The sequence below is a fragment of the Paroedura picta genome, chromosome 3, assembly GCF_049243985.1.
Source record: "Paroedura picta isolate Pp20150507F chromosome 3, Ppicta_v3.0, whole genome shotgun sequence".
In the NCBI taxonomy this organism is placed as follows: Eukaryota; Metazoa; Chordata; class Lepidosauria; order Squamata; family Gekkonidae; genus Paroedura; species Paroedura picta.
Genome location: NC_135371.1, coordinates 8,851,476 through 8,867,815, shown reverse-complemented (window position 1 = coordinate 8,867,815; position 16,340 = coordinate 8,851,476). Strand labels below are relative to the sequence as shown.

The 16,340-nt window shown below is 49.3% G+C and overlaps 1 protein-coding gene across 3 annotated transcripts in view; it reads left to right on the top strand.

The window, feature by feature from the left end:
* Positions 1–236: 236 nt before the first annotated feature.
* The window catches only part of EHMT2 (euchromatic histone lysine methyltransferase 2), a 41,707-nt gene continuing 25,603 nt past the window's right edge, over positions 237–16,340 (top strand). The window contains exons 1-9 of one of the 3 annotated variants that reach the window (XM_077324522.1): positions 237–334; positions 8,153–8,216; positions 8,348–8,584; positions 9,950–10,242; positions 11,032–11,104; positions 11,267–11,367; positions 12,931–13,074; positions 14,073–14,207; positions 15,598–15,712. In XM_077324522.1, coding sequence (XP_077180637.1) covers positions 305–334; positions 8,153–8,216; positions 8,348–8,584; positions 9,950–10,242; positions 11,032–11,104; positions 11,267–11,367; positions 12,931–13,074; positions 14,073–14,207; positions 15,598–15,712 — 1,192 coding nt within the window. In that variant the 5' untranslated portion in view covers positions 237–304. Of the gene's footprint in view, positions 335–660; positions 893–4,341; positions 4,429–8,152; positions 8,217–8,347; positions 8,585–9,949; positions 10,243–11,031; positions 11,105–11,266; positions 11,368–12,930; positions 13,075–14,072; positions 14,208–15,597; positions 15,713–16,340 lie in introns of those variants that run through there. The other 2 variants (XM_077324523.1, XM_077324521.1) reach the window with 2 other exon arrangements.

Genomic DNA, 16,340 nt, shown 5'->3' with positions numbered 1-16,340 from the left:
ACGACAGCCCTCTGCCCATGCTCAGGGGCACTTCCCCTTTCCCGGGGCGACGCCTGTCAATCCGCCGCCCGCTCGGCACGACCCTTCGCCGCGCGAGGGGGAAGCCCCAAAGCCGGCCTTGAGCGCTCCCGCCCGGCGCCGCTGCGGAGGTCCCCGCGGCGCCCTTTGTCTGCCTCGGCCGGGCCCCTTTAAGGCGCTCCCTCCCCGCCCCTCGCTTCGCCCCGTGGCGGTGACGTCAGTGCGGGGCCGGCTCGGCTGCGGCTGCTGCTGCTGCTGCTGCTGCTGCTGCAGGCGGCGCGAGGCCATGGAGGCTGCCGGAGCGGGAGCCGCGCAGGTTCGGGGCGCGCGCGGGCGGGCTGCAAGGCTGCAAGAAGGAGGGGGGGGGGGCGATCGGCGACGGGGCGCGCGCCAATCCCAGGCGCGGAAGGACGCGGGCTCCGGCCGGGCGTCGCCTTCCCGCATCCCTCATTGTCCTGCTCGGACTCCCCGTGGCAAGCGGGGAGGAGGGGCATCCCGCAGGAAGAGGCGGCCGTGCAAAAAAGAGGGCGAGATTTTTTTTGGGGGGGGGGCAGGGATGGAGGGCGCAGATCTCCTTCCGGATGGGGATGGGGGGCAGTAGATGGGGACAGCCCGTGGGTGCAGCTGCAGGGAGAGGGGAGGGTCGTGGCGGTGGGTCGTCCGCAGCCCTCCTGGCGGCCCGGAGCAGGCAAGGCTTGCAAGGGGAGGGCAGTCCTGCCCTGCGCCGCCTCCGGATTGGTGGTCGCTTCGCGCCAGGCGCGCTTTGCCAGGAGCCAAAATCGTGCCCGGCAGTTCCCTCCTCCTCTTTCTCCTCCTCCTCCTCTCCATCCCGCCCGCCGTCGTTTACTGGCCCGCAGCCTCCTTTAATATAATGGTAATAATAAGGATAATGGTAATAAGAATGCATTAGATTTACAGGGGTAGGCAAACTGTGGCCCTCCAGAGGTCCGTGGACTACAATTCCCACGAGCCCCTGCCAGCAAATGCTGGCAGGGGCTCGTGGGAATTGTAGTCCACGGCCCTCTGGAGGGCCACCGTTTGCCTACCCCTGCATTAGAGGAGCCAGCGGCAGAATTTCACCCGTTTGGTCCTTGGAAAAGGTCCCATTGCAAAGGCAGCACCGTGGGTGGGCCCAGAGGGTGGGTTTTCATAGGGACCTTTGGCTTTGCCTGCGCTTCGGAGGTCTTCACAGCTCTTCATGGGCTCTCTGTACATAGATCGCTTCAGGCGGGTGGCCGTGTGGGGCTGAAGCAATGGAATAGAGTGGGGGAGCAATGAAGATGAGCAAAGGATCATTCCTGCCTAAGCTTTCCTGTGCCTGCACGCTTGTTCAGATACCTTGCCCCAGGTGTGGCTTTGACGTATGGTCTAGGATGGCCCAGAAAGGCTGCCGGTTCCCCTGTTAATCTGCTGGAGCTTTGGCGTCTTCTGCTCAGGGCATCTGTCTTCTGAGGTGAAGTAGGTTGTTACCAGAGGCAAACCTTTTTCTTTGGGGTGATACAGCCCTTGGAGCAGGGGTAGTCAAACTGCGGCCCTTCAGATGTCCATGGACTACAATTCAAATGCTGGCAGGGGCTCATGGGAATTGTAGTCCATGGACATCTGAAGGGCCGCAGTTTGACTACCCCTGCCTTGGAGCATCCCCTTCCCAGTGTGTTAATCATGTGCCGATTCTGTTCTCGTTTATGGCGAAGTTAAAAGCGTTTTTTTTTTAATGCGCATTACTTACTGTTTCCAGGATTCTGCCTGCTAGATGTGATGGTTTTGGTCACTATCTCCAAAAGTACATGGCGGAACTGGGAAAAAGTACAGAGGAGGGCAACAAAGATGAATAGGGGGTAGGAGCGTCATTCCTCCGGAAAGGCTGGATAATCTGGTACTTTAAAGTTTAAAAAAGAGTTGGTTTCTATACCCCGCTTTTCATTGCCCAAAGGAGTCTCAAAGCGACTTACGATCACCTTCCCTTTCTCTTCCTGCAACAGACACTTTGTGAAATAGGTGAGTCTGAGAGAGCTCTGAGAGAACTGCTCTGTGAGAACAATTCTGACAGGACTGTGATTCGTGCAAGGATACCCAGCTGGCTGCATGTGACAGTGGGGAATCAAACCTGGCTCTCCAGATTACAGGCTACTACTGTTAGCCACACCACCACTTCACTACTAAGTGTGTGGGGGGGCATGGTAGAGGTTCATAAAATTATGTACGGGGTGGAGACAGTTGACAAAGAAAACTTTTTCTCCCTCACCCTAAATACTAGGACCTCTAGTGAAGCTGATGGTTAGTACAGCGAACGCTGGCAGGGGCTCATGGGAATTGTAGTCCATGAACATCTGGAGGACCACAGGTTGACTACCCCTGCTTTAGGGAGAGATTTATTAAAATGTGGATTCATTGCCAGAGGTCCCAGGAATAGACAGCATTAAAAGGGTGTTAGGCAGATTCACTAAGAATAGGTCTCTCTGGCTACTAGCCATGGGGACTCCATGTTCAGAGGCAGTCAACCTGTGAATCCCAGTGCCAGGAGGCAACATCAGGGGAAGGCCTCAACTTCTGCACTCTTGTTGCTGCCCTCCAGAGGAACTTTGTGGGCCACTGCGTGAGACAGGATGCTGGACTAGATAGACCACTGTTCTGATCTAGCAGGGCTCTTCTTATGTTCTTACATAGATACCTGGGTCAGGTGGAAAGGCTGTGTGTAAGTTAAGGCAGCAGGTAAACTAGTTTTATTTGAAAGACGAGGTCCTGTACAATCATATCATCCAAGTACCCTTATTATCTTTGAGAGCCAGCCATGGTGTAGTGGTAGAGCGGTGTCTTCTAATCCGGAGAACTGGGTTTGATTCTCCACTCCTCCATGTGCAGCTAGCTGGGTGACCTTGAAACAGTCACAGTTCTCTCGGAGCTCTCTCAGCCTCAACTACCTGACAGGGCATCTGTGCAGGGAAACAAAGAGAAGGTGATTGTAATCTGCGTTGAGTGAAAAGCAGGGTATAAATCCCAACGCTTCTTTTTGAAAAGTCATCCAGCTGAAGAAGTCTGCCTGCACACCAAAGCTTATATCTAGAATTAACTTTCGTCGGGCTTAAAAGGTGCCACTGGGCTCAAATTATGTTCAGCTGCTTCACACACCCACACAGCTGCCCACTTGAATCTAACAAAATGGAGGACTTAGTCACTCTTCTCCATATTGTCTCCACAGAAGTGTTTTAGAACCAGATTACACAGCTGGAATCCTGCCCAGAGATCTTGTTTACAGAGCTGCTGGCTTTTTGTCCTGACTCAAAGCAGCCAATCAGAGAGACACATCCATTCAAAAACCAGGAGATTTAAGACATTACAACTTTTACAGACTTGGACCTCTGTGGAATTCCATGATTACTACACAAGACTCGATGCAGTTTGTCCTTGTTTTCTTAGAGAAAGGTCTTGTCTTCTAGTCCAGGGGTAGTCAACCTGTGGATCTCCAGATGTCCATGGACTACAATTCCCATGAGCCCCTGCCAGCAAACGTAGTCCATGAACATCTGGAGGACCACAGGTTGACTACCCCTGTCTAAGAAACATAAGAAACCAGACCTCTTCTGAAAGTATTTTCTATAGTTAAGGTAGAAGAAGATTGTTTTTTTTTTATACCCTTCTTTTCACCGCCTGAAGGATTCTCAGAGCAGCCTACAATTACTTTCCCTTCCTCTCCCCACACATGCTCTCTGTGAGGTGGATGAGGTCGAGGGAGCTCTGAGAGAACTGCTCTGGGTGAACAGCTCTGCCAGAAGAAGTTCCTGACAGAGTAGTTTCTCGGTAGAACAGTCTTCTTCAGAAGGTGGTGGGTCCTTTTTTTTAAAACAGAGGTTGGATAGCCATCTGACGGAGAGGCTGATTTGGCGAAGGGTCAAGGGGTTTGCAGGTTACAGTGGGCGAGCGATAGGGATGGGAATGCCCTGCATAGTGCAGGGGGTTGGACTAGATGACCCAGGAGGTCCCTTCCAACTCTGTGATTCTATGACTGTGACTAGCTCTAGGGTTGCATGCTGAGGAGCAGGAATCAAACCCAGCTCTCCAGTTTAGAAGCTGCCACTCTTAACCACTTCACCACGCTCACTTGCCGCATAGACCAGCATTGGAGCATCAACTTTCTGGAATCTCATATCCAGACCTCTTAAGAAGCCTGTCCATTAAACTTGAGCTCCTTTGGCAGAAAAAGATAGTGGGAAGTAAAGATTTACATGAACAAACCAATGTGTCTCCTTTGCTGCCTCAAAGGAAGGCACGCCCCTTTACTGAGTGTTTATATAGAAGAAGTGGGTGGGGCTGACTCAGCTGTGTAGGGTGGGAGCAGAATTGATGAAGCCCTGTCGTTTTTTAGTAGGGTGCTGGTTTGAAATGGGATTGGAGAATTCCAGAGCAAAACAGGTCAGGGAGCGTGGGCTTAATACCGTGGGGATGTCTCTAAAGGGATGGGGTTCCAGCCCTCCGCCAACTTTAAGGCTGTCTGACCAATCTGGCCCTTGAGGTCCGGTTTCCAAGTTCTGTTCCAGAGAGCAGCCATGTTGGCTTGCAGGGAAACAGGTTCAAGCCCATTTGCTCTTAGGATCCTGCTGGACTCAACTCTTACTGCTTCTGAGCTCTGCTTTTTGTGGCTCTGCGTGCAAAGGTAGACTGGGTGGTACCCACAGAGGAGGGGGATCTTTTTATTGTTTTGTTTACCGTGGTAGCACTTTGGTGTCGGGTTAGGGTTAAGGAGGCGCTCCCTTTTGAGACTCACCTGTCATCTAATTTATCTGCGGTCCCCAACACATTTCAGCCCGTGGGCCTCTTTGGACTTCTGATGCAACCACAAAATGGCTGCCGCAGGAGCCAGAGTCATAGACACACACAGAGCACGCCCAAGTTTGGAGAGGAGAAGAGGAATAATTACCAAATCTACTGGGGAAGAAATGTGAAAGAATTTTTTTTTTTTTAAATACTGTGTTAGCAGCCTCAGCTGAACCAATGTTGTTTTAATCAGCACGACTGGTCAGACCTTCATGGGCAAATCAGACGCTCTGCTGGGGGAAAGCTTCACCTGTCTCTACTCACTTTCTAAAACACAGTGGTGCCCCAGGGAACCATGTTGGGGACTTCTGTACTATACTGTCCTTTAGGGCAGGGGTAGTCAACTTGTGGTCCTCCAGATGTTCATGGACTACAATTCCCATGAGCCCCTGCCAGCATTTGCTGGCAGGGGTTCATGGGAATTGTAGTCCATGAACATCTGGAGGACCACAGGTTGACTACCCCTGCTTTAGGGCTTTTAACTAAGGGGTTCTGCCTTTTCAAAGCTGTCTTTTAATAGTCTGCTTCGAACCTGAGAGTCGTTTTACAGACGTTACAGGTTGCTGAATGTTTTCTTGTGTCTTTGAAATGCTGCCAATTTGAAATGTTGTCTTTTACTTGGTGAGCCGCCTCAAGCAGGTGGAGAGGTGACAGACACATTTCCTAACTGGAATAAATCTTATTCTGGAACGTGTAAGAGAAAAGCTGCCTTTTAAAGGATATCAAATGAGTTTGACATAGTTTGTAAGCTCTCAGTTGCCACCTAAAAATATCCAGGTGGGTAGCCGTGTTGGTCTGAAGCAACAGAATAAAGCTCGAGTCCAGGGGCACCTTTAAAAACAACGAGGTTTAATTCTGATTAGAAGATTTCGGGTTCATGCACACTTCAGATACTTGAAATGTGCATGCACATGAAAGCTTCTATCCAGAATTAAACTACATCATGCCTCATCTGAAAGGGGGTTGCAGACTTTGTATAGCGCTTCTGCACCTTCAAACATCCAAAAGCTGCAATTCTACTATATTTCTGAAGGAATGCCTACAGGCTTGGCTTGTAAGGTACACGGCTGGTTTATGCACAAATGTTTGTTTGGGGGCTTCTGGAAACGTAGGTAGTGTACACTTGAAGGGTTGGGAACTGAATTTGTGAGCGGGTTGGTGACTTAATTTGTGAGCTGCGTTGAGACCAGTGTGAGGCGAAGCACCCCCCCCCCCCAAGTGTCTGGTCTGTACCAATCAGTTCACACATGCAAGTCATTCTTTGATGATGCAACCAGGTGACTAATAGCCACGTCAACTCTCTTGTGCGGAATAGTACCTGCTCTTGTGCGGAATAGTAGCTGCCTGCAGGTGACATGCCAGGGAGGTATTTCGGAAGTGAGGAGTTGGTTTCAAGGCTATCGTGTGTTCCCTGAACGATTAACGTCGGGGGCATGTGTGGACAGGTTAGGGGCTAGTCAAAGTGTTTTCCTTGTGGACTAAACTTTGGTGAGTTTGCTTGCAAAATAGGCAGCAGTCTACCCAGGGAGCAGGCCTAAACAAGTCTACTCAGAATTAAAACCCATTGTATTCAGTTGGGCTTACCCCCAGCAGAAGATGGGGAGCTGTGTTAGTCCTTGGAAGAAGAAAAGGGGAGAGTCCATTAGCACCTTAAAACAGGGGTAGTCAACCTGTGGTCCTCCAGATGTCCACGGGCTACAATTCCCATGAGCCCCTGCCAGCAAACGCTGGCAGGGGCTCATGGGAATTGTAGTCCGTGGACATCTGGAGGACCACAGGTTGACTACCCTGCCTTAAAAGACTAACACAATGAGTGGTAGGGGAGGAGCTTTCGTGAGTCAGGTGTCAGGAGCAGGGACTTACAACAGCTCTTCCCTTGCCACACTACGTTTTGTTAGTCTTTAAGGTGCTCCTGGAGTTTTGTTCTTTTCTACCATCCAGCAATAGAGCCTCTTGTGGCGCAGAGTGGTAAGGCAGCCATCTGAAAGCTTTGCCCATGAGGCTGGGAGTTCGATCCCAGCAGCCGGCTCAAGGTGGACTCAGCCTTCCATCCTTCCGAGGTCGGTAAAATGAGTTCCCAGCTTGCTGCTGGGGGGTAAACGGTAATGACTGGGGAAGGCACTGGCAAACCACCCCGTATTGAGTCTGCCATGAAAACGCTAGAGGGCGTCACCCCAAGGGTCAGACATGACTCGGTGCTTGCACAGGGCATACCTTTACCTTTTACCTTTTGTACCATCCAGCAAAAGTGTTCTTACTCTTGCATCCTGAGTGATGAACCCGTAGGTACGGATCAACCTTTAGAAGTAGCTAACTCTGGGTTGTTACTCTGAGGGAACAATTGTTGTGTTGTGGGAACCAGTGACCGGGATTTTCAGTGACTTGATTTTGGTGGTGCTTGTGACTAATGGGGAGGGTGAAGAAGAGTTGGTTTTTATATGCCGCTTTTCTCTACCCGAAGGAGTCTCAAAGCGGCTTACAGTCGCTTTCCCTTTCCTCTCCCCACAACAGGCACCCTGTGGATGGATGAGGCTGAGAGAGCCCTGATATCACTGCTTGGTCAGAACAGCTTTATCAGTGCTGTGGCGAGCCCACATTCCACCCTGCATGTGGAGGAGAAGCGGGCAATCAAACCAGGCTCGCCAGATTAGAAGTCTGCACTCCTTACCAGTACACCGAACTGGCTTTAAAGACTAACATTTATTTCACTCTGAGCTTTTGTGAGTTGCAGGGCGCTTTGTCAGACAGATATGTGGAAGTGAATCATGAGGACAGTTTTTCTTCACATTTCTGTCTTGTTAAGTGGGCCGTGACTCACGCATTCTCATACTGGAATAAATGTTGTCGGGGTTTAAGGTGCCTTTTCTTCTATTTCGCTGTGATAGACTAACATGGCAACCCCTTTACAAATCATTTCCCTCTCCAAAGTTATCAGGACAGGGCCTGGGTTCAAATATGTGACATTTTTATCAGGTGCCCTTGAACTGGTCACTCATTCTCAGCTGTTATCTACTCCACAATGTTGTTGTGAGGATAAAAATGGAAGGCAGGCCATGTAAATCAGGGGTGGTCAACCTGTGGTCCTCCAGATGTGCATGGACTACAATTCCCACGAGCCCCTGCCAGCGAATGCTGGCAGGGGCTCGTGGGAATTGTCGTCCATGCACATCTGGAGGACCACAGGTTGACTACCCCTGATGTAAATGGCCCTCAGCTACTTGGCGGAAAGATGAAATAAAAATGAAATACATTCTTTTCCGTAGAGCAGCATATAAACACCGCTATATAATAAAATTGGAATGTGTGTGCTTTTACCTCCCAGGGTGAGACTTCTCGGGGAGCCACGGGGACGACATTGTTGGTGGAAGTGGGAACAGATGAAACTGGTAGGTGTTACTGGAAATGTAGCCTTGGAAACAAGCCAGGTTCCATTTCCCTCTTTCTTCCTCCTAAGGCATGCAGTTTGCCCGAACTGTAATCCTGCTGCATCATTTATATCAACGTGTCACTTTTTCAGGACTTCTCCCGTTGAGAGAGAGTTCTGATCCCTCCTCCGGATCTTTGTCTCCCCGGAAGTCCAAAACCAGTTTGGGAGGAACGGGAGAGAACGTGCCGGCCTCTGGCAGGAACTGCGATGATCGAGCACGAATACAAACCGGCAGCAGCAAAGAAGCCGGCAGGATGTCGCCCGATTTGGGGGCTGTCTCGGTCGGTTCAAGCGCCAGTCCCAGTCCAGGGAATAAAGGTCTGCCAGGTAAGATTGCAGGGGTGGCGTGGGGACTGCAGATAGGAATTCGGTGTGTGACACAGATACCTGATCCACACAAGAGTGCTGTAGCAGGGGTGGCCAGAGTGTGGCTCTTCAGATGTCCATGGACTACAATTCCCAGGATCCCCTGCCAGCACATGCTGGAAGGGGCTCCTGGGAATTGTAGTCCGTTTGGCCACCCTGAGATAGGAAGGCTCCTGATGATTGTAGCAGGTCCAAGAGCTTATCGCTACCAGTTGTTACGCACCCCTTCCAACCCCTTTTCGTTTTGCCCACATCGTCCCTCGGAATCAGTAACACAGAGCTGGAAGAGACCACAAAGGGCCACCCAATTCGGCCCCACAGCATCTCAGGAACTTAGAAATCACTCCAGCCAGGTGCTTATCCAATCTGCTTCTAAAAACTTCCAACGAAGGAGACTCCACCACCCTCCGAGGCAGCCTATATCATCTACAAAGAGCCTTCACCCTCGGAAAATGCTTCCTAATATTTAAGTGGAACCTCCTTCCCCAGTAATTTGAACCCATTGCTCGTGTCCTGGTCTCTAAAGCTGCAGTAACATGTCTACCTTTTACGTAGTTAAACGCACCTCTCCTATCGCCCCTTGTCCTCCAAACCTCATATACTCAAGTCTCCTCAGATAGGTCTGGATTCCAGCCCCTCAGACATCCTAGCCGTCCTTCCCGGAACACGTTCCAATTTGTCAATATCCTTCTTGAACTGTGGTGCCCAGAATTGGATTGTCCGAAGGAAGGAAGGAAGGAAGGAAGGAAGGAAGGAAGGAAGGAAGGAAGGAAGGAAGGAAGGAAGGAAGGAAGGAAGGAAGGAAGGAAGGAAGGAAGGAAGGAAGGAAGGAAGGAAGGAAGGAAGGAAGGAAGGAAGGAAGGAAGGAAGGAAGGAAGGAAGGAAGGAAGGAAGGAAGGAAGGAAGGAAGGAAGGAAGGAAGGAAGGAAGGAAGGAAGGAAGGAAGGAAGGAAGGAAGGAAGGAAGGAAGGAAGGAAGGAAGGAAGGAAGGAAGGAAGGAAGGAAGGAAGGAAGGAAGGAAGGAAGGAAGGAAGGAAGGAAGGAAGGAAGGAAGGAAGGAAGGAAGGAAGGAAGGAAGGAAGGTCTAACCCTCTGAAATTCACTAGTAGTGCCCCAGTGTGTTTTGTGGCCACGTAGGGATTGAACCTGGGTCTTCTCAGTCAAAGTCTGACATTCTTAGACCGCTCTCTCCCTCTATGTAGCTGAACCAACCCAAGGCCTTAAGGAGGGGTGGGATACAAATTCAATAATAATTACACATTGGAAACTATTGTGGTTTGCAGGCGCAGTTGAGATCTCTGACGACCTTCCCCCTCTTCTCTTTAGGCCATGCGGCCAAGACTTTCCCATCATCCCCCAGCAAAGCAGGCGGGCCCAGCCGAGCAAAGATGTCCCTCACCGGGGCCAGCAAGTCCCCCACGTCTGTCCAGAGCCTGGCGATGCGGCTGTTGAGTATGCCTGGGTCACGGTTGCCTGGGGAGGCCACAGCGGCCTCTGCCGAAGCTTCGCCACCTGCTCCGCCGTCTGCTCCGGCTCAGACTCCAGCCCCGGCAGCCGAGGAGGCCAAGCCCAAGGTTCACCGGGCCCGGAAGACCATGTCTAAGCCCAACGCCGGGCAGGTAGGCCTGCGGGTGCTGGAAATGCTCCCACCGGGAAAATACTGTGTTAAGGGATGTCAGAAGCAGATGTGAAATGGAATAGAGCAGACACCCTGTGGTCTACAGGATCACGGTCACTGTGTTTTAATTAGCACCTCAAGACATTATCAGAGAAGAAACATTGGACCTCAAGAAGGGCTGGAGCCTTCTCGGTCCTGGCCCCCACCTGGTGGAACGAGCTCCCTGAGGAGATCAGAGCCCTGCCTGAACTTCCACAATTCTGCAGCGCCTGCAAAAGGGAGCTCCTCCACCAGGCATTCGCTTGAGGCTGACTGACTCAAAGCATCTGCTGGTGCCCCCCCCCCCCCCAGACATCCCCATCCATGACTGAACCATCTGTCCTTCCCAGGGATATGTCAGTGTTGTTCTGCTGAAATACTGTTCTGGTTGACATGCTGTCATTCATTCATTCATTCATTCATTCATTCATTCATTCATTCATTCATTCATTCATTCATTCATTCATATTTATATACCGTCCTCCCCGAAGGCTCAATATGATTGTTATTGGACAGCTTGTTATAATGTTCTGTGTAACTATTTTTACAACATTCTGTGTAAACCGCCAAGAGCCGTATGGAAGAGAGGTATAAAAATCCAAATGAATGAATAAATACCAAATAAATGAGTGAATAAGTTTGTGGTTTTTTTCCTTGCCGATTTAAGCCATGATTTCAGCCAGCCCTATGCTTCAGGGCCAAGGAAGGCCCTAACAAGGGTGTAACCGTCCTTCTCTCTCTGTCTCTCAAGGTCCCTGAGAAGAGAGTTTCTGAGATGCTGCATTTCCGAGTCTCGGATGACCTGAGGAGCATTGAGGAGCCAGGTAGAGTTTGGAATCGGAAAGGCTGGCGGATGAACCATGGAGACCTTTGGGCTGGCCTAGGAGGGGGATCAAGCTGTAGAGACTGGGACAGGGGGACGGGCTGTGAGGACCCTGTTGAAATATTCTCTTCATGTTCCTGACCCTTTTCTCCATCGTCCAAAGAAGAGCCAGCCAAGCGCCGGAAGTTTGACTACATGGCCGAGACGATACACAAGAGATTGCCCCTCTCTATCCAGCGGTCAAGCCCCAGAGCCACTACCGAGGTACGCCTCTTTCCTAGATTTAAACTCACCCTCGGAAACTTTGTTTAAATCTTAAAGAATGTTTTAAAACAGTGGTCCGCAACCTTTTTTAGGCTGCGGACCAGTGGGGGGGACGGCAATCCGGCCGTTGAGCATGTGTGGCAGGTCCGCGCATGCACGTTTGCGCCATGCGCGGCCACAAACGCGTATGGGTGGCAGGTCCACACATGCACATTTGCGCCATGCGTGGACGCAAACGTGCATGCGCGGACCTGCAGTGCATGCGCATTTGCGGCCGCACATGGCGTAGACATGCATGCGCAGACCTGCCGTGCATGCGAGTTTGCACTGGCGGCCACGTTTCCCTCTCTCCCTCCCTCCTGCAAAAAGAACCTTGCTGGGCCACAAGCTAATTGGCCACTTTGGCGGCCGATTTGCTTGCAGCCTGGGAAGTTTCTCACTGTGGGGGGGGGGCAGGGAGAGGGAGCCACTGTTATTGTTATTGTTATTGTTTCGATTTATTTCCCGCCACTCCCAAATGGCTCGTGGCGGGTTACAGCGTCTTAAAACCCCATTAAAACTCCCATTAAAAGACCTTAAAACAGGGGTAGTCAAACTGCGGCCCTCCAGATGTCCATGGACTGCAATTCCCAGGAGCCCCCTGCCAGCGAATGCTGGCAGGGGCTCCTGGGAATTGTAGTCCATGGACATCTGGAGGGCCGCAGTTTGACTACCCCTGCTTTAAAATGTCACAGCATGGCGGCACAATAATAAGATCCCCTATACGCAGCAGGGTGAGATTGGAGGAATGGTTCACACAGATATAAACTGTTATTTCATGTTTTGGAGTCCGATACTGAAATCCTTCCTGAGGCTAAACTCCCTGTGGGGTTTTTTTTTTTTTAAAGGTTTAACAAAATTTTATTTATTGTTGTCAGGGGTGTTTTCATGGGCTTTTATTGTATTTTATTGTTTGTTTTTGTGTGAACTGCCGCGAGACCATTGGAAGGGCGGCAGTATAAAAATCAATAAATAAAATGAAGGGACAGAATGTCTATACTTGTGTGGGATTTTAAGTACTTCTTCCCCTGTCATGTGAAGTAGAGTAGCCCAGTCTGTCCCCTTTTGCCAAAGGGGCCTGGTCGAATGGAAGTATCCAAAATAGAAAATTCGACCGGTTGACTATCAGAAAAGTAATCTGTTTTTGTTTATAATCGTTCCAATTTATTGGAAAAATGTATAACTTCAATAATTAATATTCAGTAGATATTATCTTCATATCTGCAGTGTTGTAGGCATGAAAACGTAAATCAAACCAAAACGGGTTCCGGATAAACCCAATTTCCCCCCTCAATAGTCCGTTTTCAATGTCTCCTTCCTCAGTGGTTTTATCGAAAACGAGTTATTAAAAAATATTAGTGAGTATTTACATGTGTAATATTCCCATAAATAAAGTGAACCAACTTTCACCTACTTCCGCCGAGGAAGAAGGAAACATTGAAAATGGACTATTGAGGGGGGGAAATTCCTATCAGTAGGAATTTGGATACCGACCCTGCCAATTCCACTCATACTTCTTTCCAGATCACAGTGACGGAAGACATGACTGCTCCTGCCACAGCCTCGCAGGAGGAGAGAACTCCGGAGTGGGAGGCGGAAGTGGGAGACGACTTCAGCCTCTACTATGACAGCTATTCTGTGGATGGCCATGTTGACTCGGACAGCAAGGTACACCTAATAAGGCTTCTTACAGTCGGTTCTCGGTAGGGCCGAGGGGCAGAAGGGTAGATGGCCCAGTTAATAATGTTAAAGGTCAAGGTAAATGTATCCCCTGTGCAAGCACTGGGTCATGTCTGACCCTTGGGGTGATGCCCTCTAGCGTTTTCACGGCAGACTCAATACGGGGTGGTTTGCCAGTGCCTTCCCCAGTCATTACCATTTACCCCCCCAGCAAGCTGGCTACTCATTTTACCGACCTCGGAAGGATGGAAGGCTGAGTCAACCTTGAGCCGGCTGCTGGGATTGAACTCCCAGCCTCATGGGCAGAGCTTTCAGACTGCATTTCTGCTGCCTTACCACTCTGCGCCACAAGAGGCTCATTAGCCCCTTAAAACTAGCTAGTTTTTGGTTTTGTTTTCCTTTCAACTTTATATCCTCCCTCGAGAGCCACCTTGATGTGATGCTTAAAAGTGGTGACCTCTAATCCAGAGAATCTGGTCCTAAACCCTCCTTTACAGTTGCTAATTATTTGGTTACTATGGGGGAAAAAATTCCTAAACAGCTGAATACACAGGAAGGCTTAAAGTTCTTCTCTGGAATGAAAGAAATTGTTCTTGTGCATCTGGAGCAGCAGCGAGCATTTCATGTGTGTTTGCTGAAGACAGGCAAAATATATTTAGGGGTCCCTTGTCAACTCTGATGTTCAGTTCTCTAGTAATTGTATTATCCTGAAAGTGTTGTTTTCAAATGATACCGGCTGGATGGAAGCTGCCGCTAGATTTCTCATGTGTGTTTTTAAATGACCTCAGAATTTCTTGTTTTATTTATTTGCTCTGTTCTTGCTTCTATTAATAATCCCGCCGATTTATGATGGAAGGGACTGAGAATGAAATAAAGGGCTGGTGGTAACGCTTACACCTCAGTTGAAAGCAGATTCCCTCCTCCCTCCAATGGTTTTAGTTCACGTGATGCTTCCTTTTTCTAAAAAAGTACTTTTCGCATTTCAGTCTGATGCAGATGCTGCAGAAGAACATATGAGTGAAGAGGAGGAGGAAGAAGAGGAGGAAGAAGAAGAAGAGGAGGAGGAAGATGAGGAGGAGGAAGATGAGGAAGATGAAGAATCGGGTAACCTCTCCGACAGGGTGAGTTGCAGTCCAGCATTCTCATTTCCCTCCATCCTTTGTCTCTTAGTCTTAATTTATTTCATTTTTTGGGAGGTGGGGTGGGATTCAATTCCATTTTTATTTCTCTTTTCCTGCTGTTATTCCCCCCTCCCAAGCTATTCTTTCTTTTAAAAAAATCTTTCTCATATTTCTCTCTTTTTTCCCTCTGTCTGCTGTCACTTTACATGTTCGTGTTCCTTGCTTTCAATCTATAAACAGCCCTGCTCCTTCTGTTGCTTTAATGGCCAGAGCTTAAAATCTGTTTCCTACTTTGTTGTGAACACCAGTTTTCAATATACTTTAAGCTGCATTCCAGCTGTAGAGGTCACAAGTTGGATAATACATCCTGACTTGGGGTGCCAAATATTTTTTGCATAAAGCAAGAGTTGGTGAGGTTTTCTAGGTGTCAGTTTGAAGAAGAAGAGTTGGTTTTTATCCCCCGCATTTCTCTCCCCGAAGGAGTTCCAAAGCCTTTATCACAAGAGTCCCTTTCTCTCCCACAAGAGACACTCTGTGCGGTAGGTGGGGCTGAGAGATCTCTGACAGATCTGCTCTGTGTGAACAGTTCTCTCAAGACTAACAAGCCCAAGGTCACCAGCTCTCTGGATCAGAAGCTGCTGTGAGACGGAACTGAACTGCAAAGGGAAGATCCTTGTTCCTGCAGGCGCATTCAGGTCTCCCCACCAGGACCACGACTGGCCTTCCTTTCAGTGCTTCATGAAGAAGTATCATGGTTCAGGCCTTCTTGGAAATAAAACATCTCTGAGTCGAGCAAAGTTGCCTGCACGGTCAGTGTGTGTGAACAAAAGTAGCAGCTGGTTTATGATCCTTTTTTTCAGTTATCAGAGGTTCCCGATTTCTGTGCAGGCCCTTTGCTGGGGCAAAAAAAAAAAAAGGGGGGGGGTAAATAAAGTTGGCTTTATTTCCTGCTAATGTGCATTGAAGTAGCATGCCAGAATCAGCTGACATTTTTTCACCATCTTGGCGTGGTGGATAAGAGTGGTGGCTTCAAATCTAGTGAGCTGGGCTTGATTCTCTACTCCTTCTTCACAAGCTGGGTAACCTTGGGCTAGTCACAGTCCTGGTAGTGCTATTCTCCCAGAGCAGTTCTCGCAGAGCTTTCTCAGCCCCACCTACCTCACAGGGTGTCTGTTGTGGGGAGAGGAAGGGAAAGCTATTTTAAGCTGCTTTGAGACTCCTTTGGGTCTTCCCTCTCACTCGCTCACAGAGAGGCAATGAGCTGTTTTGTGAGAGGAAATAATATTAATGTAGCGGACGGATTTCCTGTGTGTGTATGGGACAAAATGTCTTGACGGAGCTGTTCCTTCCCTGTCCTTTTTTCCTCACCGGTGTGTTCTTGCCATCTCAGAGTGCCGCTTCCAGCTCCAAGCGAAAGGCCAGGAAACGCTGGCGGAACGACAGCCCCTGGGTGAAGCCGTCCCGTAAACGCAAGCGCAAAGAGCCACACCCCAAGGACACCAGAGGTGACTGAGCGGGGCTAAGAAGGGGACGGAGTGAAACCTAATGGCTTGTCCTGCTGGGGAAGGGGGAAGCCAGGGAGGAGGTGTGAAAATATTTAGGGCCCGAATACAGATCTTGGCTGTGAAACCAAGTGAGGAGAAAAAACACATTATTTCACAAGCAAAACTAGCCTAATCATGGTGAGGGGAGTCTAGAACTCCTGTCACATTATTATTATTATTATTATTATTATTATTATTATTATTATTATTATTATTATTATTATTATTATTATTATTATTATTATAATTGATTACCTGCCACTCCCAACAAGCTGGCCCATGATGAGTTACAACAATTCCGATACATAAAATCCCAATTAAACCCCCTCAGTTTCTACAGAGAGAAACGTTTATATATACCCTCCCTTTCCTTTGGGCTCAAGGCAGCTTAGTGGTGGACAGTGCTGTTGTCATGGCCAACATATAGCAACCCAGAAAGGTTTTCAAGACGAGAGATGCACAGAGGCATTGGCAATGGAGGACAGGACCCATAGTAATAGGTTTAAACTATGTTGAGAACAGTACCAGCTAGATATCAGGAAAACAATTTTCACAGTCAGAGTAGTTCAGCAGTGGAATTGGCTGCCTG